At 44.1% G+C, this 24,940-nt stretch overlaps 1 protein-coding gene across 5 annotated transcripts in view; it reads left to right on the top strand.

Moving 5' to 3' along the window:
• The window catches only part of LOC121314051 (5'-AMP-activated protein kinase subunit gamma-2-like), a 162,204-nt gene extending 137,689 nt beyond the window's left edge, over window positions 1-24,515 (top strand). For 4 of the 5 annotated variants that reach the window (XM_041246841.1, XM_041246843.1, XM_041246844.1 and 1 more), the window contains 10 exons: window positions 3,373-3,454; window positions 5,758-5,816; window positions 14,876-14,921; window positions 15,689-15,743; window positions 16,689-16,815; window positions 17,511-17,676; window positions 17,980-18,017; window positions 18,347-18,493; window positions 18,905-18,998; window positions 23,045-24,515. In XM_041246841.1, the coding sequence (XP_041102775.1) occupies window positions 3,373-3,454; window positions 5,758-5,816; window positions 14,876-14,921; window positions 15,689-15,743; window positions 16,689-16,815; window positions 17,511-17,676; window positions 17,980-18,017; window positions 18,347-18,493; window positions 18,905-18,998; window positions 23,045-23,085 (855 nt within the window). In that variant the 3' untranslated portion in view covers window positions 23,086-24,515. Of the gene's footprint in view, window positions 1-3,372; window positions 3,455-5,757; window positions 5,817-14,875; window positions 14,922-15,688; window positions 15,744-16,688; window positions 16,816-17,510; window positions 17,677-17,979; window positions 18,018-18,346; window positions 18,494-18,904; window positions 19,065-23,044 lie in introns of all 5 variants that reach the window. The other variant, XM_041246842.1, reaches the window with a different exon arrangement.
• The last annotated feature ends 425 nt before the right edge of the window (window positions 24,516-24,940 follow it).

Here is a 24,940-nt window from a genome sequence, read left to right as displayed (position 1 = left end):
TGCAAGTCCAGCAGACACAGAACGGTGCGCGGGTCGCTACAGTGTAACCCATTTTCTAGTAATGCAGATGAAATACTGATGAGTACTGACACTGATGAATTCATTTATATTTAACAGTAATTTAGTATCAAGCATTTCTAAAAGTGTCATTCCCGTAACAGTTCCATCATTACTGAAACAAAGTAAGTTGTCACGGTGATGACAATTCTAAGAATGTTTATGAAATTATAAAAATCTGAGGCCTACACATTCTGACCTTGCCTAACTTTGAACATATAAATCATGAAATAATTCTAATCTATAATCTTTTGTTTCGTAAAACATTTAATCATAGCATGGTAGTGACACATAAAATGGTTCCATAAAACACATCTGTTTAGATGAGAAAGATCCAATGCACTTTTATTGTGTCTTATTTTGTGAAAGTTCGATTCGCCATGTTGGTGGCGTGTCTCCTGAAACATTCTTGCTTGTTTAAAATTAGCGATGTGCCCCTAGCCAAAGATAGCTTAAAAAATGTTTGGTAACTGCTGGCTCAGCAGTAGACAGTGGATGACATGGCAAATCAACCTCTTCTGCTGCTACCAACAAATACACTTTGTATTTGTAAAAGGACTGAGCTTGACTCCTGTTGTGGCACTGAGAGCTGCAGTATTGGAGCTGCAGCAGGTGATAATGAGAGCTGCAGTATTGGGGCTGCAGCAGGTGATAATGAGAGCTGCAGTATTGGGGCTGCAGCAGGTGATAATGAGAGCTGCAGTATTGGGGATGCAGGTGATAATGAGAGCTGCAATATTGGGGATGCAGCAGGTGATAATGAGAGTGCAGCAGGTGATAATGAGAGCTGCAGTATTGGGGATGCAGCAGGTGATAATGAGAGCTGCAGTATTGGGGATGCAGCAGGTGATAATGAGAGCTGCAGTATTGGGGATGCAGCAGGTGATAATGAGAGCTGCAGTATTGGGGATGCAGCAGGTGATAATGAGAGCTGCAGTATTGGGGATGCAGCAGGTGGTGAGATGCAGTATGATAATGAGAGCTGCAGTATTGGGGCTGCAGCAGGTGATAATGAGAGCTGCAGTATTGGGGATGCAGCAGGTGATAATGAGAGCTGCAGTATTGGGGATGCAGCAGGTGATAATGAGAGCTGCAGTATTGGGGATGCAGCAGGTGATAATGAGAGCTGCAGTATTGGGGCTGCAGCAGGTGATAATGAGAGCTGCAGTATTGGGGATGCAGCAGGTGATAATGAGAGATGCAGTATTGGGGATGCAGCAGGTGATAATGAGAGATGCAGTATTGGGGATGCAGCAGGTGATAATGAGAGCTGCAGTATTGGGGATGCAGCAGGTGATAATGAGAGCTGCAGTATTGGGGATGCAGCAGGTGATAATGAGAGCTGCAGTATTGGGGATGCAGCAGGTGATAATGAGAGCTGCAGTATTGGGGATGCAGCAGGTGATAATGAGAGCTGCAGTATTGGGGATGCAGCAGGTGATAATGAGAGCTGATGCAGCAGGTGATAATGAGAGATGCAGTATTGGGGATGCAGCAGGTGATAATGAGAGCTGCAGTATTGGGGATGCAGCAGGTGATAATGAGAGCTGCAGTATTGGGGATGCAGCAGGTGATAATGAGAGCTGCAGTATTGGGGATGCAGCAGGTGATAATGAGAGCTGCAGTATTGGGGATGCAGCAGGTGATAATGAGAGCTGCAGTATTGGGGATGCAGCAGGTGATAATGAGAGCTGCAGTATTGGGGATGCAGCAGGTGATAATGAGAGCTGCAGTATTGGGGATGCAGCAGGTGATAATGAGAGCTGCAGTATTGGGGATGCAGCAGGTGATAATGAGAGCTGCAGTATTGGGGATGCAGCAGGTGATAATGAGAGCTGCAGTATTGGGGATGCAGCAGGTGATAATGAGAGCTGCAGTATTGGGGATGCAGCAGGTGATAATGAGAGATGCAGTATTGGGGATGCAGCAGGTGATAATGAGAGATGCAGTATTGCAGCAGGTGATAATGAGAGATGCAGTATTGGGGATGCAGCAGGTGATAATGAGAGCTGCAGTATTGGGGATGCAGCAGGTGATAATGAGAGCTGCAGTATTGGGGATGCAGCAGGTGATAATGAGAGCTGCAGTATTGGGGATGCAGCAGGTGATAATGAGAGCTGCAGTATTGGGGATGCAGCAGGTGATAATGAGAGCTGCAGTATTGGGGCTGCAGCAGGTGATAATGAGAGCTGCAGTATTGGGGATGCAGCAGGTGATAATGAGAGCTGCAGTATTGGGGATGCAGCAGGTGATAATGAGAGCTGCAGTATTGGGGCTGCAGCAGGTGATAATGAGAGCTGCAGTATTGGGGGCTGTGCTGACCCAGACAGATTGACTTGCTGGATTATGGGAGTTCACTGCTGAGGTCACCGGTTCCTCTTTCAGCAGGAGCAGTGGCACGGCAGCTGCAGTTAGAGAAGGAGGGGGGGGGGCTGAACGGTATTCCCGGGACATTTGTTATTCCGATCACTGCTCAGCCGGGAGAGACATTGACAAGTTAAAATGATCCAGCCAAGCAGGGCTGCCTAAGGGGTATGAAAACACAAGTCTGGCAAGAAGTTCTGTTCCACTGCCTTTTTTCTTCTTCATAATATTGTAAATGTTTGTTTTATTTAGGACCAATTATACAGTACCATCACAGTGCAGGACTGGGCAGGGTGGGGGCTATGTGATGTTTATCTTTGCATTGCCAGGAAATCTATTCAACAGCTCTTAAAATGAATAAAGTATTTACTCAGAAACTTTATTTTATTGCATTTCTTTCTGGGGGAGATGTTTATAGTGCAGACCATTTGCCAGCATTGTGCTCTGAGAGATGGTAAAGTGTCCATGTTCAGTTGGGCTGTAATTTCAAAATGCCTCGAAACCAAACCAAGCAAGCCATTGCGTTTTTAAAGCACTTTTCATATCAGTGCCTCAAAGCACATTGTAATGCCACTGTCACAGTCCTCTTGAATTTCTCTGCAAATACATCTGAATGATCATTCCTGGAAACAAATAGTATAATAAGGGGAGAGATTTATCCTGGATCGCAGACTGAGGCGTCATTGCTTTATAAACCAATCAGCCTCATGCTTTATAACATCAAATAGTCTTATTAATCTGTAGTTTATTTGATTTGAATATACTGTACAGTATGCTTGCAGTATTCGCTCTACCCAGGGAGCACTGCAGCCTTGCCGCTGTGCTGTTATTTGTAAAGTGAGAGTCAGGGCAGTGGCACTGTACACATTGTACTGTAACAGTTTTTCTGCAGTCAGTTTGATGGGTTTTTGTTTGTGATCAGAGCTCTGATTCGTGCTTTTGTCTCCTCAGGTTAAGAAGGCTTTCTTTGCCTTGGTGGCGAATGGTGTCCGCGCAGCTCCGCTGTGGGAGGCTAAAAAGCAGAGCTTCGTAGGTAAGTGCAGTGCAGCTTGTTGGGGCTGGCAGTGATCAGTGCTGGAAGTGAATGCTAGCTGCAGTATTCCTAAGTGGAGTGTACATGACTGAACATACCTGAAAGGACTTGATAAAGTTCATGCTAGCCAATGCTTCAAACTCTGCTCAGAAACCAGACCCAGAGAGCACAGATGCAAATCAAATGAAGTGGAGTCAATCTTAGGGCAGACCCTCCTCCTTTCACACAGAGAGTGATGAGTTTATGGAATGGGTCTCCAAGCCACGTAGCTGATGCTGAATCATTGGTATCCTTTAGGACCCATCTTGAGACAGGTCTTGAGATCAGTCAGGTCCAGTTCCTATATTCTTAAGTGCTCTAGAAAGTTTTAAGGGAACAAAATGTGGGAACTCAAACTAAATCTATTCTTTTTCTCTTGAACCCTCACATTTTCTGGATTTTACATTATGGGCTCATCCTTCTTGTTTTGTCTAGTCCATCCTTGCATTCCTAGTTTGAATTTTTTGGTTCTTTTTAATTTTTTTAAATTTTTTTATAATTGACTCCTCGTTATAGCTCAAATGCTTTGGAGTGTCAATCTCAGTTGTTTTGCACGTGGAGCGAATGGGGACCCTGAATCTCCATTTCTTGTCATCACTATTGGAGGCACTAATGATTGACAGACCTGTCCTAAATCTAGTGATTTTGAGAAGCTAATGCATTTCCCAGTCTGCTTTCTATATTGGAGGATCATCTGTGCACGTTGGGGATATAGTAACTCTGTTTTACAATACTTTAACCATCTCGAGACTCAAGGTCCTGACCACCTACTCCCTTCATCAAGACCAGTTGCTCTGTGCTGGACACCTTTGGTTAGCAATATTAAATATGTGGTTTTAAAAATATTTGTGTAGATCCCAATGCAAATCAGCTGTATATAAACATTTAAATTGCACACAAGCAAACAGGAAGAATTGGAGGCTAGTGCTTGCTGCTTGTGAATTGCCTTTCCTTGGTGAGCCTGTAACTCACTGCCTGCTGCTTGGCTGGCTGTCAGAGTGGGGGGATGCAGGATGGTGTCATGGAGACAGATATAAATACTCTCTCTGTGAACTGGAATGCAGGACAGAAGGGTCCTGGGAAGAGTGTGAGAGCAGAGAGGAACGATCATGTGGAAATAAGCAGCTTGCTGAAGAGCTGTATTAGAAATTATCACCAGCACAATACTGTCCGGAAGAGAGGGAATTGTTTTCTGAAAGGGACCCGACTCGCAAATACATGTTTACAATAACAGTAAATATTAGTTGCCATAACAAAATAAATGAAGGAATAATAACAAAACTCGGGACTGTTTTCTGTTCTTGCTAAGCAGGCATATAAAAGCACTTTTTTTCGTTTTAAGTAAATCATAGGCAGCCTATTTAAGATGTTTGTTTGGTTAAAGGTCTTTATTGTAGTTAGTTCCACTGTGCTGCACTGTCTCATGTACAGGCATGCTTAGCCCCTATTCAGGAGAACTGACTTGTAGTGTAGCAAGTGCAGGCTTGAACAAAACAACAATGCAGAATCTTGCATATAAACCTGTCCTTCCATATAACCCTTAAATAAATTGTGCCATGTTGTTTATACTATCCAGTACAGTACAGTACAATTCACATTTCTATAGCGCCTTTCATCTCAACGATCCCAAAGCGCGTCACGCGCACACACACACACACACACACACACACACACACACACACACACACACACACACACACACACACAAAAGATCAATAAACCATTCCATTGAAAACAGTCATATACGAAATGTAATAAAACTGAAATTAAGAGACGAATGTGGTTTTCATTAATATTATTAATTAATTTAATTAGCGATTAAAAGCAGCGCGAGCGAAGCCAATCTTACTCTGCGCTCGTTCCCTGCATTACCTGCTGTCTGTGTTGGTTTACGAGTTCTGGAAAGGGTGGGCAAACATGTTCTGTAATGGCTCTGTTTTCATGAGTTGTGTTTATGAATCGCCCTGTATTTTTATCTGTAATCAAATCAGGATTCAAGAGTTACTGAACCAGGATTCCTCCAGCACTGACACTAGCCTCTTCTGATGTACCAGGTCTTTGAGCTGAGGGAACACAAAGCCGCTCTGCTGTTTCAAACCCCAGGTCTCCCCTGGTGTGGCGTGCAGTGGCCTGAAACCTCGTCTCCTGACGAGCCAATCCACAAAGTGGGAGCCAGTCCACAAAGTGGCTTTGTGTTCTTCGGCTTTAGATGTGCTTGCAGTGTTTGATGCTAACTGTCTGTATTTGTATCTTTTTCTTTCTAGGAATGTTAACAATTACAGACTTCATTAACATACTGCACAGATACTACAAGTCACCGATGGTATGGTTTGTTCTTTCATTATTAATCTATGGCAATACTGTATTTATAAAGTAATAAACTGTGTTTCTCATTAAGTATTCTGATTGCAATGCAGAATAAGTGCTTTTCTATTGACTAAAGTGAACTAAAAACAATAAAATGCAAGCTTTCACGGTCACATAGGCCCCTTCATCGTGTGATGGTGGCTGATAAGAAATACATGTCCAATACACACTTTCATTCATAACTTGAAAATCTAAATAAACTTCTTAGTCTAGCAGTCAAGCATTTTAACAAGTGTCCCCTTTCATAAAATGTAATAAGAGACAGTTTTTTTTTTTCTGAAACAAAGCTGGGGAATGTCTGTCCCATAGATGAGAAACATGCTTGTTTCAGGTCCTAAGCACAGACTGCCTCAAAAGTGCAGTGCTGGGTTAGTGATGGCAGTGGTGTTTCTGGTAGGTGTTTTGTTCATGGTCTTTCATCTGACATGCCTTATCAACTTGAATTGTTAATAAAAGTGAATTCACACATCCACATGCACTACGTTGCTCCTAATTCACTCGACATTCCTCATTCCCAGTAGAACCCTTACAGCAATCAATCAGTCAATCAGAACCTCTATTTATCCAGAGAACAATCGATCGAGAACAAATTCTCATTCACAATGACGAGTGGGCAAGAGGCTCGCACCACCACAGCAAACAACATGAAACACAATCAGTAAGGAGTGAAAAACACTTCATCAAACATAAAACTCAGCAGCAACTTCACAGGTACAGCTGTCAGTCAGCAATGAGTCGACCATGCGGCTGAAAGCAGCCTCTGGTAAGAACTGTAACCTCAGATAAGAACTATTCTGATTTGAACTTGTGTTGAAACTCATTCCAGTCATTAGCTGCTGCAAACTGAAATGAGGGAACAACCTTTTAAATAAAAAGACTGGGTCTTAAGTTGTGCAGTGAAGCAGGCTTCCCAACGAAGGTTCGGTGGATTAACCTATAGCAGTGTTTCAGCTGCCTTGTATGTAGAGAGGGCCAGTTAAAGGTTGCACTGGTGAGTTCAGTAGGGGCACCAGTGACAAATCTCACAGCAGAAAGGTATGAAACATCTGTTTCATCAGGAGCTGCAGACTTGCATGTCACGCCCAGGCAGCTTGGATAATTGTGTGCAGCACAGTAATCTGTTCTCTGTGCTTGGTGTTTGATACGGGAAGCAGCTCTCTTCTTGTATTTATAATTGCAGCACGGCTCAATTTGCGCTGCTCTGCATACGTGTCTGTAGAACATTATTCTAGGCTTCATATTCACTTTGTGAAATGCTCTTTGTCATTTCCTTTCTTGTTTAATCTATGCAGCTATGCTTTGTATTAATGAGTGTAGTAGCTAGCTGCACTCGGATACGTTGCCCAGTAGTGTTTGCTACCCGGTGGCTATTCCCAGTAGCATGCGCAGGGCTCTCTGATAAACTTGTAGGACCTGCAGCCAGCAACAGAACATCACCATGTGCACAGGAAGGGCTTGTTTCCCTCTTGTTAAGAATGGCAAGGGGACTATATTAGCACAGTTTTGATATAACATGGCATAGCCTTGTGGTATAGCTAATCTGATCTATTTTGAATAATTGGTCACTGTAGTACAGTTATTGTAGGCTGTACTGTTTGGACTGTGGTGGCTGTAATACAGTTATTGTAGGCTGTACCAGTCTTTCCATGAAGTGAAGTGAAGCAGCGCTTTCCGCGTATGTCGTTATCTTGATTCTGCTTTGTTTGTGGATAAACATTCCTGAAGCCAGCCCTATAATGAACGTTCTCCTTTCAACCAAGACAGGACAGGTCAAGGATTTGTCAGGAAACCCAAGCCAGGACTACATAATAAACATTTTATTAAGCAAGCTGTGATTGAGAAGTGATATTTGACAGAAGGGACTGCCAGTCCTTGTAAAGAATTGTAGAGAATTCAACCCGAGCAGTGCATTCAAACTGCTTCCAGCAGGCAGAGTAATCCTTATCCAGAGGTAATTCGATAGAGCTTCTCCCCATCATGCTGCATGCTTAGGTAACAGATATCCAGCTGTTCAGGGTAATGTTGCTGCAGGTGCATGCTTAGGTAACAGATGTCATGCTGTTCAGGGTAGTGTTGCTGCAGCTGCATGCTTAGGTAACAGATATCATGCTGTTCAGGGTAGTGTTGCTGCAGGTGCATGCTTGGGTAACAGATATCATGCTGTTCAGGGTAGTGTTGCTGCAGCTTGCATGCTTGGGTAGTGTTGCTGCACAGATATCCTGCTGTTCAGGGTAGTGTTGCTGCAGGTGCATGCTTAGGTAACAGATATCCTGCTGTTCAGGGTAGTGTTGCTGCAGCTGCATGCTTGGGTAACAGATATCCTGCTGTTCAGGGTAGTGTTGCTGCAGCTGCATGCTTGGGTAACAGATATCCTGCTGTTCAGGGTAGTGTTGCTGCAGGTGCATGCTTGGGTAACAGATATCCTGCTGTTCAGGGTAGTGTTGCTGCTGCATGGTAACAGCTGCTGTTCAGGGTAGTGTTGCTGCAGCTGCATGCCTGTAACAGATATCCTGCTGTTCAGGGTAGTGTTGCTGCAGCTGCATGCCTGTAACAGATATCCTGCTGTTCAGGGTAGTGTTGCTGCAGGTGCATGCTTGGGTAACAGATATCAGATATCTGCTGTTCAGGGTAGTGTTGCTGCAGCTGCATGCTTGGGTAACAGATATCCTGCTGTTCAGGGTAGTGTTGCTGCAGCTGCATGCCTGTAACAGATATCCTGCTGTTCAGGGTAGTGTTGCTGCAGCTGCATGCCTGTAACAGATATCCTGCTGTTCAGGGTAGTGTTGCTGCAGCTGCATGCTTGGGTAACAGATGCTCCTGCTGTTCAGTTCAGGGTAGTGTTGCTGCAGCTGCATGCCTGTAACAGATATCCTGCTGTTCAGGGTAGTGTTGCTGCAGCTGCATGCCTGTAACAGATATCCTGCTGTTCAGGGTAGTGTTGCTGCAGCTGCATGCTTGGGTAACAGATATCCTGCTGTTCAGGGTAGTGTTGCTGCAGCTGCATGCTTGGGTAACAGATATCCTGCTGTTCAGGGTAGTGTTGCTGCAGCTGCATGCTTGGGTAACAGATATCCTGCTGTTCAGGGTAGTGTTGCTGCAGCTGCATGCTTGGGTAACAGATATCCTGCTGTTCAGGGTAGTGTTGCTGCAGCTGCATGCTTGGGTAACAGATATCCTGCTGTTCAGGGTAGTGTTGCTGCAGCTGCATGCTTGGGTAACAGATATCCTGCTGTTCAGGGTAGTGTTGCTGCAGCTGCATGCTTGGGTAACAGATATCCTGCTGTTCAGGGTAGTGTTGCTGCAGCTGCATGCCTGTAACAGATATCCTGCTGTTCAGGGTAGTGTTGCTGCAGCTGCATGCCTGTGTAACAGATAACAGATATCCTGCTGTTCAGGGTAGTGTTGCTGCAGCTGCATGCCTGTAACAGATATCCTGCTGTTCAGGGTAGTGTTGCTGCAGCCTGCATGCTTGGGTAACATGATATCCTGCGTTGTTCAGGGTAGTGTTGCTGCAGGTGCATGCTTGGGTAACAGATATCCTGCTGTTCAGGGTAGTGTTGCTGCAGGTGCATGCTTGGGTAACAGATATCCTGCTGTTCAGGGTAGTGTTGCTGCAGCTGCATGCTTGGGTAACAGATATCCTGCTGTTCAGGGTAGTGTTGCTGCAGGTGCATGCTTGGGTAACAGATATCCTGCTGTTCAGGGTAGTGTTGCTGCAGCTGCATGCTTGGGTAACAGATATCCTGCTGTTCAGGGTAGTGTTGCTGCAGCTGCATGCTTGGGTAACAGATATCCTGCTGTTCAGGGTAGTGTTGCTGCAGCTGCATGCTTGGGTAACAGATATCCTGCTGTTCAGGGTAGTGTTGCTGCAGCTGCATGCTTGGGTAACAGATATCCTGCTGTTCAGGGTAGTGTTGCTGCAGCTGCATGCTTGGGTAACAGATATCCTGCTGTTCAGGGTAGTGTTGCTGCAGCTGCATGCTTGGGTAACAGATATCCTGCTGTTCAGGGTAGTGTTGCTGCAGCTGCATGCCTGTAACAGATATCCTGCTGTTCAGGGTAGTGTTGCTGCAGCTGCATGCCTGTAACAGATATCCTGCTGTTCAGGGTAGTGTTGCTGCAGCTGCATGCCTGTAACAGATATCCTGCTGTTCAGGGTAGTGTTGCTGCAGCTGCATGCCTGTAACAGATATCCTGCTGTTCAGGGTAGTGTTGCTGCAGCTGCATGCTTGGGTAACAGATATCCTGCTGTTCAGGGTAGTGTTGCTGCAGGTGCATGCTTGGGTAACAGATATCCTGCTGTTCAGGGTAGTGTTGCTGCAGCTGCATGCTTGGGTAACAGATATCCTGCTGTTCAGGGTAGTGTTGCTGCAGCTGCATGCTTGGGTAACAGATATCCTGCTGTTCAGGGTAGTGTTGCTGCAGCTGCATGCCTGTAACAGATATCCTGCTGTTCAGGGTAGTGTTGCTGCAGCTGCATGCTTGGGTAACAGATATCCTGCTGTTCAGGGTAGTGTTGCTGCAGGTGCATGCTTGGGTAACAGATATCCTGCTGTTCAGGGTAGTGTTGCTGCAGCTGCATGCTTGGGTAACAGATATCCTGCTGTTCAGGGTAGTGTTGCTGCAGCTGCATGCCTGTAACAGATATCCTGCTGTTCAGGGTAGTGTTGCTGCAGGTGCATGCTTGTAACAGATATCCTGCTGTTCAGGGTAGTGTTGCTGCAGCTGCATGCTTGTAACAGATATCCTGCTGTTCAGGGTAGTGTTGCTGCAGGTGCATGCCTGTAACAGATATCCTGCTGTTCAGGGTAGTGTTGCTGCAGCTGCATGCCTGTAACAGATATCCTGCTGTTCAGGGTAGTGTTGCTGCAGGTGCATGCTTGTGTAACAGATGTCATGCTGTTCAGGGTAGTGTTGCTGCAGGTGCATGCCTGTAACAGATATCCTGCTGTTCAGGGTAGTGTTGCTGCAGCTGCATGCCTGTAACAGATATCCTGCTGTTCAGGGTAGTGTTGCTGCAGCTGCATGCCTGTAACAGATATCCTGCTGTTCAGGGTAGTGTTGCTGCAGCTGCATGCCTGTAACAGATATCCTGCTGTTCAGGGTAGTGTTGCTGCAGGTGCATGCCTGTAACAGATATCCTGCTGTTCAGGGTAGTGTTGCTGCAGCTGCATGCCTGTAACAGATATCCTGCTGTTCAGGGTAGTGTTGCTGCAGCTGCATGCCTGTAACAGATATCCTGCTGTTCAGGGTAGTGTTGCTGCAGCTGCATGCTTGTAACAGATATCCTGCTGTTCAGGGTAGTGTTGCTGCAGCTGCATGCCTGTAACAGATATCCTGCTGTTCAGGGTAGTGTTGCTGCAGCTGCATGCCTGTAACAGATATCCTGCTGTTCAGGGTAGTGTTGCTGCAGCTGCATGCCTGTAACAGATATCCTGCTGTTCAGGGTAGTGTTGCTGCAGCTGCATGCTTGGGTAACAGATATCCTGCTGTTCAGGGTAGTGTTGCTGCAGCTGCATGCTTGGGTAACAGATATCCTGCTGTTCAGGGTAGTGTTGCTGCAGCTGCATGCTTGTGTAACAGATATCCTGCTGTTCAGGGTAGTGTTGCTGCAGCTGCATGCTTGGGTAACAGATATCCTGCTGTTCAGGGTAGTGTTGCTGCAGCTGCATGCTTGGGTAACAGATATCCTGCTGTTCAGGGTAGTGTTGCTGCAGCTGCATGCTTGGGTAACAGATATCCTGCTGTTCAGGGTAGTGTTGCTGCAGCTGCATGCTTGGGTAACAGATATCCTGCTGTTCAGGGTAGTGTTGCTGCAGCTGCATGCTTGGGTAACAGATATCCTGCTGTTCAGGGTAGTGTTGCTGCAGGTGCATGCTTGTGTAACAGATGTCATGCTGTTCAGGGTAGTGTTGCTGCAGCTGCATGCCTGTAACAGATATCCTGCTGTTCAGGGTAGTGTTGCTGCAGCTGCATGCCTGTAACAGATATCCTGCTGTTCAGGGTAGTGTTGCTGCAGCTGCATGCCTGTAACAGATATCCTGCTGTTCAGGGTAGTGTTGCTGCAGCTGCATGCTTGGGTAACAGATATCCTGCTGTTCAGGGTAGTGTTGCTGCAGCTGCATGCTTGGGTAACAGATATCCTGCTGTTCAGGGTAGTGTTGCTGCAGCTGCATGCTTGGGTAACAGATATCCTGCTGTTCAGGGTAGTGTTGCTGCAGCTGCATGCTTGGGTAACAGATATCCTGCTGTTCAGGGTAGTGTTGCTGCAGCTGCATGCTTGGGTAACAGATATCCTGCTGTTCAGGGTAGTGTTGCTGCAGCTGCATGCTTGGGTAACAGATATCCTGCTGTTCAGGGTAGTGTTGCTGCAGGTGCATGCCTGTAACAGATATCCTGCTGTTCAGGGTAGTGTTGCTGCAGCTGCATGCCTGTAACAGATATCCTGCTGTTCAGGGTAGTGTTGCTGCAGCTGCATGCCTGTAACAGATATCCTGCTGTTCAGGGTAGTGTTGCTGCAGGTGCATGCTTGGGTAACAGATATCCTGCTGTTCAGGGTAGTGTTGCTTGCATGCTTGGGTAACAGATATCCTGCTGTTCAGGGTAGTGTTGCTGCAGCTGCATGCTTGGGTAACAGATATCCTGCTGTTCAGGGTAGTGTTGCTGCAGCTGCATGCCTGTAACAGATATCCTGCTGTTCAGGGTAGTGTTGCTGCAGCTGCATGCTTGGGTAACAGATATCCTGCTGTTCAGGGTAGTGTTGCTGCAGCTGCATGCTTGGGTAACAGATATCCTGCTGTTCAGGGTAGTGTTGCTGCAGCTGCATGCTTGGGTAACAGATATCCTGCTGTTCAGGGTAGTGTTGCTGCAGCTGCATGCTTGGGTAACAGATATCCTGCTGTTCAGGGTAGTGTTGCTGCAGCTGCATGCTTGGGTAACAGATATCCTGCTGTTCAGGGTAGTGTTGCTGCAGCTGCATGCTTGGGTAACAGATATCCTGCTGTTCAGGGTAGTGTTGCTGCAGCTGCATGCTTGGGTAACAGATATCTTTCTGTTCAGGGTAGTGTTGCTGCAGGTGCATGCTTGGGTAACAGATATCCTGCTGTTCAGGGTAGTGTTGCTGCAGCTGCATGCTTGGGTAACAGATATCCTGCTGTTCAGGGTAGTGTTGCTGCAGCTGCATGCCTGTAACAGATATCCTGCTGTTCAGGGTAGTGTTGCTGCAGCTGCATGCTTGGGTAACAGATATCTTTCTGTTCAGGGTAGTGTTGCTGCAGCTGCATGCTTGGGTAACAGATATCTTTCTGTTCAGGGTAGTGTTGCTGCAGGTGCATGCTTAGGTACATCCCTACAGCATTTTCATTTAATAAGGAAAGCCATTATCAACACTGGCTTTGCTGATTCATGGAGCTGTTGCTTTGATGGCTCTCCAGGTTTTTATGATGCATTTCCATGAGGCTTTTGTAACGGTTTACAATAGCAAAGAGTAAAGCATAGGTACGTATTGTAAAGCACAAGTGGAAGGGATATCACACTATCATGGTTTTCAGTATCAGTATCTATATTAGCAAAAAGAAAAAGGGCTGCCAAAAGCCTTCCAGTATCCCACAATCCCTGTAAGTTTCCCTCCAAATATCAGCGGTCAAAAATGGCAGGCACCAAGCAAATAGCATTTAAACAGCAATGTGTTACTGCCCTCCTGAAATACTTTATAGAAACGGCCAGTAACATTTTCATTTACTAAATACTTAGTCAAACAGATTAACAGTTGCACTGCTGGTATTTTTTAATCATTTAAAACTTAAGTTTACACTGCAGAAGTCTAAACAAACATTTAGATGTCAGTATATTTAATAATGAGGAATGTTATTTAACTTTTATTAGATCTATCATAAATTTCATTCTGCCTAGCAGACTCTGGGATCCTCACTGTATGACGGTACCCTTTTTATTTTGCTGCAGTACATGTATTTCCAGTGAGGAGTTCATAGTGCCGTTCCGTGGCACACACTGCTCATTGTAGGGTTAAGAATATTGCTGCTTTTACAACAGTATATATCTCATCAGCAATTTGAGATACAGACTTACTTTCAATACAAAATGACCACAGATATTTTTCAGTTTCCATAAACAACACATACTTATATACTTCTCATCTTCCACGCACAGTATGCATTTTACTTCATGTTTGCAAACTGTTGAAAGGTGGTCTTCCTTTACAGTGGCTTGCGGTGCTTTGTACAGTGTACGTTTGTCTAGTTTGTTAGTGACACTCTACAGCTACATTTGGAGAAATGATCACGTTATGCTGGTATTGGCAGCCCTACATTGGCTTCCTGTAAGATTTAGGATCATTTTAAGGTCATGCTTATTACTTACAAAGCATTGAACAGTTTGGCTCCTTGATATTTAAATGCTATTTTAATCCCATGTATACCCAGATGACCACTGCAGTACCAGGACGCAGGATTGCTTACTGTCCCCAAGGTGTCAAAGAACACAGGCGGTAGAGCATTTGGCTTTGTGGGCCCTGAATTATGGAACTGGCTGCCTGTTTCCATAATGGCGGCAGCAACTGTTGCTGTTTTTAAAACACGACTGAAGATGCACTTCTATAATCTATCATTCACGTCTTAACATTAATGCTTATATTGTATTGCATTTTAATTGATTTTTGTATTAAATGTTTTTGCTGTTGCTTGCATAGTATAAAGAATTACCTGAGTACAAGTACCTGAGAAGCGCCTTGTGACAATTTATCGTGAAGGGTGCTTTATCAAATAAAGGTATCCCAAATTTTGTATATATATATATATATATATATAATATATATATATATATATATATATATAATTATATATTTTGGGTAAAGATTCTGTATGTATAAAACCTGGTTGTTTAAGACATACATTTGGCATTCGATATACACCTGTACATTACTATTGTACTTGTTTAAGGTAGAATTTTCTGTTTCCCAGAATCTATTCATGAGGTTTTGTCTTTTGTGCTTTTCAGGTACAAATCTACGAGCTAGAAGAACACAAGATTGAAACATGGAGGGGTAAATGATGTTATTTTAAGAAGTAATCTCTCTCTCTCTCGCTCTGAATTAAAGTCTCACCAAGGCAGTAAGAGATGCGTGATTGTGCTCAATATAAGAATCTCTAGTACTCAGGATTGGTGCTGAACCTCTGGGATCTACAATGAAAACTCAATGAACTGCTCACCAAGTATTGAACATACTGGCAGCTTGACACATTACATTTTTTTCCTTTCATTCTTTCCTATTTTTTAAAATTTTATTTCTGGCTTCTCTGTGGTGAAAAACTCAAACTTGTTGGTTTGAAAACTGTTGTGTTTAGTCTGAGTTATCTTCTCGGTTTATAATCAGTGTGTTGAACGACCTCGGGCAAATGAGCGCTGTGAGGTTTTGTTACATCTTCAGTATACTGCAGGGATGGAAATAAGACTTCTATTGCATAGCAGCTTCAACCGTTCCAGATTTTACTGCAAGCTTGATTAGCCCCAGTGTATAGGCAACAAGCTTAGATGTGTCTTATTAAACTAGTAGTAAAACCAGGAATGGATCAAACTGCTATGCAGTGGGAGTCTTATTGCCACCCCTGTGTAGTACACATTTGCAGGAAGATGCTTTCTATTCACATCCTAGTAGCAGAAGGATTCTTGACTAATACATTTTTAACAATCCGTACTGTGCAAAGAATGAAGAGATGCTTCTATTGTAATGGGTAAAGGAAAGCTTCATCTCCCCCTGTTCAGACTATACTGGGGCCTCTTGTTAAAGGATTCTCTCCTTTCCTCCTACAGAACTGTACTTGCAGGAAACGTTTAAGCCTTTGGTGAACATATCACCTGATGCAAGGTATGGAAGTGCTTCCACATTCTTGATTCAGTTGCAGTTGATTCATTCTAAGCAGTCTGCATTTGTGGAGCTTTTGTTATTTTCTAGTTGCATGCCACAGATATATAGATGTGTAGCTCCTGTTTCTCTTGCTTTTCCTGGTAATGCTCAGCCGTGCACATGATGTGCTCAACCCACTAAGTGCCAGTGTCCTCATTTCAGGACAGGCTACTTGCAATTTTGTGCATCTACCTGTTTTAATTTTCTCTGATATTAATTTGGTACGTAATGGGTTAAGTGAAGAGTGAACACGCTTGTATGCAGCCCATATGAATACCTGGCAATTTTCAGTATTTTTATAATGTGCTGCCCCCTAGTGAACTAGTATGGCGTGTACTAATATTGGTCAAATCAAATTGCTACTTGCTTCTTGCAGGCAGCTGCAGCAGTAAAGCTTTCATTACTGTATATGGGGGGGGGGGGTTGTTTTGTTTTAGGGTTTTTTTAACCCGATGGGTTCAGTGGTTGGAATAATTTCAACTCCTGTCTCCAGAGAAGTATTCTTGGATTGCATGCTACAGGAGTTTTCAGCTGATTATTTGGTCCTCTATTTAGTATAATGATGCCACGGTCTCTTTAGACCTGCAGTAAAGTGTATGGGTTTGCTGGATGCACCTGTAGTTGATGTTATACAATGTTAAGGAATGAGGGAGCAATCCCGCCTGTTGCAGTGTGTCCTCGTAGCAGATTCACCAGATGACCGATCCACTCTGCTGTTTGATAAGAGCACCCCTAGGCATGCACCCGGTCACGTTGTATTGCTTTCAGTGGCAAACCATATCTTTTTTTGGCACCATTGCTTTCCAGTCAATATCCTGTGTGTGGGGTGGACCATTATGCAATACAGTTTTAGTTTTAGTTTTTTTTTTTCTGCTAACCTTGGTTTGTTTTTCTCTCTGCTTCCAGCATATTTGATGCAGTGTATTCGCTTATCAAAAACAAAATTCACCGGTTGCCGGTTATCGACCCTGTCAGCGGGAATGCACTTTATATCCTCACTCACAAGAGAATCCTCAAGTTTCTACAACTTTTTGTAAGTGTAAATGTTTTTCATTTCTTCCTTTAATGTGTAATTGTTTGTGACGAGATTTAGCAACCATCTTGAGAGTCTGGGAGTAGGGATAAGAGGCCAGTAGAGTAGAGTGTGTCTGGGAGGACCCTGGAAATGCCTGGTCTCCTGTATACTGTATCCTTGAGTTCCTGGGAGTGGGGATAAGAGGCCAGCAGAGTAGTGTGTGTCTGGGAGGACCCTGGAAATGCCTGGTCTCCTGTATGCTGTGTCTCGAGAGCCTGAGAGTAGGGATAAAAGGCCCACAGAGCAAAACATACACCGCTAAGGAAGTGCATGTGTGCCCCACATTCTCCCACACAGCATAACATACACCGCTAAGATATATCGATTACATTTTAAAATGGGTTCAGAACAATGCATTCCTGGATTCACAGTGTTGTCATTAGATAGGGCAGTTCGATATTCTCACTGCCGTGTGGTTCAACAATAGACACTGGCTTTTCAAGTTTATTTCTTTAATTGGCAAGCCAAACTACTATTTATCATTTTATAGAAATTTACGGTCAGCAGTAATACATAATTGATTGATAGAACTGTGAATTGTCTTTTCCTTTTTGGCTGGCTCCATACAGTAATAGATCATAAAGTGATCGGCACCATTGAAGCGCAGTCATTCAGGAAACCAACAGGCGCTTCTGAACCTGCTGTTTTTACAGGTATCGGAGATGCCAAAGCCTGCATTCATGAAGCAGAGTCTGGAAGAGCTGGGGATCGGAACCTACCACAATATTGCCTACATCCACCCAGACACTCCCATCATAAAAGCATTGAATATATTTGCTGATAGGAGAGTGTCCGCTTTGCCTGTGGTGGATGAGTCAGGTACGCACTAACATACACCATGTTTACATGAGAAGGTTTGCAAGCTGACCTCAGTTGAGATGAGACGAGCTTGTGCTTTTGTGCACTGGGGGCATTGTGGTTACAACAGCACAAGGGAATAAAGAGACTGGGCTTAGCATTATGCATGTTTACTGTAGCAACCAGAAGCAGAGCTCTCCAGATACTTAGAACAACTTTACTATGAGCTGACATCAATATTATTATTATTATTGTTATTATTATTATTGTTATTATTGTTTAAACGAAGGATTTAGAAGGGTTTTTTTGTGTTTTGTTTTCCAGGAAAAGTTGTAGATATTTATTCCAAATTCGATGTTATAGTAAGTACTTTACATTTTTATGACTTCATTTCAATGGGGCGTGGCCTTTTTATTAATTTTTTTTTTGCATTTTTGGTAATGCATAAAAAAAATGTTATTTTTTTTTGATGTAGAAACTATTACAAGTTAGGAGAAAGAGCATGATGTTATGGCAAAAGTTCCAACCACGTTTTATAAACTGTGCTGGTAAAAGTAGACAATGTAAAAGTGGTATCGTCTCTAAAACACCCCAGCACGCTGGAGACAGTTTGCATTGTGTTGTCATAGAAGAAGTGCACTGTTAAATGGTACTTTACATGCCACTGATTGTTATTTATCCCGCCCCCCAGAACCTCGCTGCTGAAAAGACGTACAATAACCTCGACATCACGGTGACCCAAGCGCTGCGGCACCGCTCGCAGTATTTTGAAGGCGTTATGAAATGCAACAGGCTGGAAACACTGGAAACCATAGTGGACAGGATAGTCAAGGCAGAGGTAAGACCACATGGGGCAGGATACCAATGACAACATAATGAATGCACAGTTCTTCTAGTTTTTATAAGAACAGACTTGACCTTGGAGCTCGCGTCTGTGTTTTCACAGAATCCATGATTCCCGCGATTGGGACATGAGAATCGTATTTCAGAACAGGAGTCTTTCAATTCAGGGCTTGTCATTGGAACTTACGAAATACTTTTGTAACCCCAAGACTCACAATTCTACTTCAGCGCACACGTGTCTGTGAGATATATGCAAATCCTGGCGTACCAGGCTATAGCACGCTGCCATACAATTGTTGAGTAGTTTGCTATAATAATGTTATAATGATATATTATGTGATTCCTGTATTTTCTCCACTCATAACGAATCCCTAAACCCACGTCTTGGTGGTGTGTTTTTGTTTAGGTCCATCGACTGGTGGTGGTTGACGAGAATGCCAGTATCATGGGCATCGTCTCCCTGTCGGACATTCTCCAGGCTCTGGTGCTCACGCCAGCAGGTATAGACGCTCAACATTCCTAACTTCCAGGAATCTGACCCCTCACCCCCTCCCACAGGCCCTCAGGTAGGGCACGGCACGGCACGGCGTTCCCTGGCCCGCTTGCTGCACTATCGCTGACTGCACCACACCCTGCCAGCTCGCTGTGCAAGCAGTTGCTTGTGTTTGTGCCAGCAGTGGCTTGCATTCCGCATGCTGACTGAACAGGCTTTCTTTAGAAACAGAAATGAAAAAAAACAGTAATAACACTGTGATCAAAAACTTGCAACGTTCTAGAATTGGGTGAAACCAGACTGATCTTGCTTTACTGGGGGGACATAATCCACGAGGTAACGGATGCATGTAAAACAATAGCTGTGCAGATTGCAACCATTCCTGTAGTTTGTAAAAAAAAAAAAAAAAAAAGTATGTTTTTGTAATAAACGGGTTTGCTATAAAAAATGTTTCCAACAACATAATTACATTGTAGAACGGAGTCTGTATGTTTTACTCATGCATGAATCAATTATGAAGTTGGCCCAATGTACGCAGTATCCTTGGGCCAATGCTGGCTATTGATACAGAGTGAGTAGTGCCAGTGTGCACCCATAGATGTGAATTCACACTCTCAGCCTAATCAATGAAGTGAATTAAAAGCGAATGGATTGCAGGTAATACAGCTGTGACAAATCTGTCCATCAGCACTTCCGAATATAATGACACTTCACCTATTCAATCCAGGGGGTGTCTGTGCTGCCCCTTCGTGTAGCCAGATAGCTGGCAGGTCTGAACACTGGAGAGAACATTGCTGCTTTATACAGACAAAACAGCCGCGAAATTCTACTAAACACTGAATACAGTATGTCATCCCCAGTATGTAATGCACTGATGTAATATAATTTAAATAATGTAAAATAATTATTATAATGCATTTGTGAACAACTACACTGTAACTGCAGTGTGACATGTTTGTGAACTGTCTGGGTGCTGGCTGTGCTGTAACTGCAGTGTCTGGGTGCTGGCTGGCTGTAACTGCAGTGTGATGTGTGTGTCTGTGAACTTTCTGGGTGCTGGCTGTGCTGTAACTGCAGTGTGATGTGTGTGTGTGAACCTTCTGGGTGCTGGCTGTGCTTTAACTGCAGTGTGACGTGTGTGTATGAACCTGTCTGGGTGTGTGTGTGCAGTGTGACGTGTGTGTGTGAACCTTCTGGGTGCTGGCTGTGCTGTAACTGCAGTGTGACGTGTGTGTGTGAACTGTCTGGGTGCTGGCTGTGCTGTAACTGCAGTGTGACGTGTGTGTGAACTGTCTGGGTGCTGGCTGTGCTGTAACTGCAGTGTGACGTGTGTGTGTGAACTGTCTGGGTGCTGGCTGTGCTGTAACTGCAGTGTGACGTGTGTGTATGAACTGTCTGGGTGCTGGCTGTGCTGTAACTGCAGTGTGACGTGTGTGTATGAACTGTCTGGGTGCTGGCTGTGCTGTAACTGCAGTGTGACGTGTGTGTATGAACTGTCTGGGTGCTGGCTGTGCTGTAACTGCAGTGTGACGTGTGTGTATGAACTGTCTGGGTGCTGGCTGTGCTGTAACTGCAGTGTGACGTGTGTGTATGAACTGTCTGGGTGCTGGCTGTGCTGTAACTGCAGTGTGACGTGTGTGTATGAACTGTCTGGGTGCTGGCTGTGCTGTAACTGCAGTGTGACGTGTGTGTATGAACTGTCTGGGTGCTGGCTGTGCTGTAACTGCAGTGTGATGTGTGTGTATGAACTGTCTGTCTGTGTGACGTGTGTGCTGGCTGTGCTGTAACTGCAGTGTGATGTGTGGTGTGAACCTTCTGGGTGCTGGCTGTGCTGTAACTGCAGTGTGTGTGTGTGTGTGAACCTTCTGGGTGCTGGCTGTGTAACTGCAGTGTGACGTGTGTGTATGAACTGTCTGGGTGCTGGCTGTGCTGTAACTGCAGTGTGACGTGTGTGTATGAACTGTCTGGGTGCTGGCTGTGCTGTAACTGCAGTGTGACGTGTGTGTATGAACTGTCTGGGTGCTGGCTGTGCTGTAACTGCAGTGTGACGTGTGTGTATGAACTGTCTGGGTGCTGGCTGTGCTGTAACTGCAGTGTGACGTGTGTGTATGAACTGTCTGGGTGCTGGCTGTGCTGTAACTGCAGTGTGTGTGTGTGTGAACCTTCTGGGTGCTGGCTGTGTGTGCATGAGTGTGTGTGTGTGTGTGAACCTTCTGGGTGCTGGCTGTGCTTTAACTGCAGTGTGACGTGTGTGTATGAACTTTCTGGGTGCTGGCTGTGCTGTAACTAACTGCAGCTGTGTGCTGGTGTGTGTATGAACTGTCTGGGTGCTGGCTGTGCTGTAACTGCAGTGTGACGTGTGTGTATGAAATCCCCCATTTAAAATGTCACTGTTGCGCTTGCCAGGTTGTCAGTCATTTCTTTCCTGCCAGTCAAGATTTTCTGAACAGCACATTCAGCTCAGCCCTGCATCTCCTCTCTGCTGCGCGATGTCACAATAATGACACTTCAGCTGTAATAAATCATGCTCTGCACCTCAACGTCAGCCCTGAGATGCCTGTTTATTCAGCCAAAAAAACACGTCCGTGTGTGTATTGAAACAGCAGTGCAGAGTCATCCATCAAGCCTGTCCCCAGTGTGCTGTGTTGAGATGCTGCCCTTCACAATGCTTTGTTTTCCTTTCCAAGCATCAAGTTGTATTTTGTTCTCATATTTGATTGAATAATTTCTAATAAATCAGATCACTCCGTGCTGTAGATTACCTCACAATATTAGGATCCTGCCCTCATTGGCAGTGGTGGATTGCAGGGATAGAAAGAAGACTTTACATAGCAGTTCCACCCATTCTAGATTTTACTACAAACTTGATTTGCCCCCACTGTACAGGTAACGAGCTCAGGTGTGTCTGATTAAACTCATAGTAAAAACAGGGATGGATCAAACTGCCAGGCAATGGGAGTCTTATTTCCCTCTCTGGATTGCTTACTAAAATGGTACTGTACTCACTAACTCTGCATTTGATAAATAACCTGTGTTCAAAGTCTGCATCTTCAGTCTTCACCTGTCAGTTGTGCTGTTGATACTGTTTAATATGAATCATATGTTACTGTTTTCCTTGCATAGTTCTGTGTTAAGTGCCCTGATAGTCAGGTTCTTGAGTCGTTTGTGTGCCTGATATTTTTCAGAGAATACATCACTTCTTTAGGATCTGTGCTTACCAGGTGCCGTTCTGCTTGCTATGTTTGCATCTCGACGAAGAAAAAAGAATCTTACCTTTACCTTAACAATATTGTGAGCTGCTGTTTCCTGACAACACACTGATTGAAAGCAGCAGATCAGTGCACAGTGTTTCTGTAGCGGGCAGTGCTGTGTGATCCACTGCTGTACGGGTTCAGTCCCCTGTCGATGAGATGAGAGGAGGTTAGAAGCTCTATAACCACAGTGCAGACCAGCCTGGCTCTTTTGCATTGTGGTTAAGACGCTTGCTTACGGTATATGGGGTCACCACTTAATGCACACTTCCTAAACCCTAAGCCCTGTTACATTTCACAATTACATTTTTATTTCTAGAACAGTAAGTAACATGGAAATTAATGGTCTACGCAGAAACAAACACTGCAAAATGAGTAGTGTCAAGTCTTAATAATAATAATGATAATAATAGTCTATTTTTATATAGCACCTTTCATAGTGGACCACCATCACAAAGCACTTTACAAGAGACGAGACTAGGGTGTGTGAATTATGCATCAGCTGTGGAGTCACTTACAAGAACGTCCCGCTCGAAAGACGGAGCACAAGAAGGTTAAGTGATTTGCTCAGGGTCACACAGTGAGTCAGTGGCTGAGCTGGAACTTGAACTGGGTACACCAATAAATCCAGATCTGCTTTTATTTGCAATACTGTATGCAGTGATTATGTATAGTTATATACAGTATACCAATAACTCCAGATCTGCTCTGCTTTCATTTGCGTTGCTTATGTATAGCTGTATGTGGATCTTGGTTTGTGACGACACAGTCCGAGTAATGCAGCCTGTTTGTTTTGATGCAGGTGCTAAGAGAAAGGCGAGCGTAGTGGAAGTAGCGGAGTGATGGCGTGCCGGTCGAAGCTGCTTGACGAGAGCTTGAACGCACAGGGTTCATTCATGCCGGCTGTGCTCTGTATGGGAGGCGAGCGAAGTTGGACCCCGGAGTTGTAGGGATTGTTCTGAGTAACGTGTTGGAAGAGGACGTGATGGGCGACCTCAGGGACTGATTCATAGGGATTGATTCACGGCAGGACCAGTCTATACAATGGAAGTCCACTTTTAGTTCCCAAAGGGAGTTGTAACATCAGTTCAGACGGCTGGTTTCACAGACCCTGAGTAAACCCTGGTCTTGGACTGCCTTGCTTAGGTAATTAGGTAGGTCACGACTCGTGGTTATCAAGGTCTGTCAAAGCAGCTGTACTGTTCAGATTTCAGTGGCTTTCAGAAGAAAATAAATAAAAATAAAAAGTGGAAGGATTTTTTACATTTTTTTTTTTAAGTTGACAACCAGGTCAGTTAAACACTTTTTATGTATTTTTATTAATTCCTTATGGGAAGTGTTTCAGACATTTTGAATCAAGTATAAATTTCAATTTTAAAAACAGCAACACACTTCTGTGCTGCATTGATCGTGGAATCCCTTTGAATGAACTACTTTTAAGATTAAATGCTGCTGCATTAAATGTCTGGCTAACACACACTGGGCATATGAATTGAAATAGATCTTCCCTCAAATTGACACGAGGCAGGTTTATTGCATCCTTGTATCATTAGTGCCTTACTGTATGTCAGGACACAGACATGTGGCTAGTGTCGCCCATCACTGGCTGCTAATGAAGTGAGTGTTAACAAAACAATACTGTAATTGAATATGAAAAGTCTTTAAAACCAAAACCATGCAAAGTGAGTGTTCATCAAAAACAAACAAAATCACAAGCTGTTCATATTTGAATTTAAACTTTAGCGTTTTTTTTATTTTTTATTTCAGAACAAAGAATAAAAGTTATTGCTTTCTTTATTTTGGAGAATTTTTTTTCCATTTGGATCGTGCTGTGGAGAAGAGTACAAAAAGGGTTTATTTATGTTTGCTTTTTAATAGCATCTATTTCATAAAACACAGGTGGCGGATTGCAAGAGTGCTCACTACATGTATTAATAAATGGTTTAGATTGTTGTTTTTAAAATGATTTGTTGGGCCCCCATGGGCAGCTGTCTGGCCATGCATCCAAGCTACATGGCGATCCTCCAGTTTGAGGAGCATGCAGTGGAAACAAACCCCTGCACTGTCAATAGAAAGTTCATATTGAGGAAGCTTAAGTGCCAGAGAGAGTGGTATATTTTTCTGTGTATGAAAATGTAAAATCATGTTGTTTGTATGATTGCAGATTTAATTTTTTGTAACTGTTATTGTGGCATATATTGTTTTCATATGGTTGCGTAGAGTCTGGAAAGTTTTTCTCCATGCAAATGCACATTAAAGGCATGAAAATGACACTATAATGGGAATACATGCTGTAGATTTATTTATATGTAGTGTGTGTGTTACTGTATTTTTCAAGATTGAAAAAACAATGCTACTGAACATGACTGACGGTTTCATTTAGCTAAACTTCATCCACTTAGATTTTTCAAAGTTGGTGGACGGTTTCTTAAGTTCAAGGTGTGCCTGTCTGTACATATTAATTTACTGAAAATACAGCAGTGTGCACATGTATTAGAGCACCCCATTGCTTCTGTAGTTCAGCAGTGTGCACATGTATTACAACACCCCATTGCTTCTGTAGTTCAGCAGTGTGCACATGTATTACAACACCCCATTGCTTCTGTAGTTCAGCAGTGTGCACATGTATTACAACACCCCATTGCTTCTGTAGTTCAGCAGTGTGCACATGTATTACAACACCCCATTGCTTCTGTAG

The sequence above is a fragment of the Polyodon spathula genome, chromosome 4, assembly GCF_017654505.1.
Source record: "Polyodon spathula isolate WHYD16114869_AA chromosome 4, ASM1765450v1, whole genome shotgun sequence".
Taxonomy (NCBI): domain Eukaryota; kingdom Metazoa; phylum Chordata; class Actinopteri; order Acipenseriformes; family Polyodontidae; genus Polyodon; species Polyodon spathula.
Note: the sequence above shows the minus strand (reverse complement) of the source record. Positions and strands in the feature narration are given on the sequence as shown.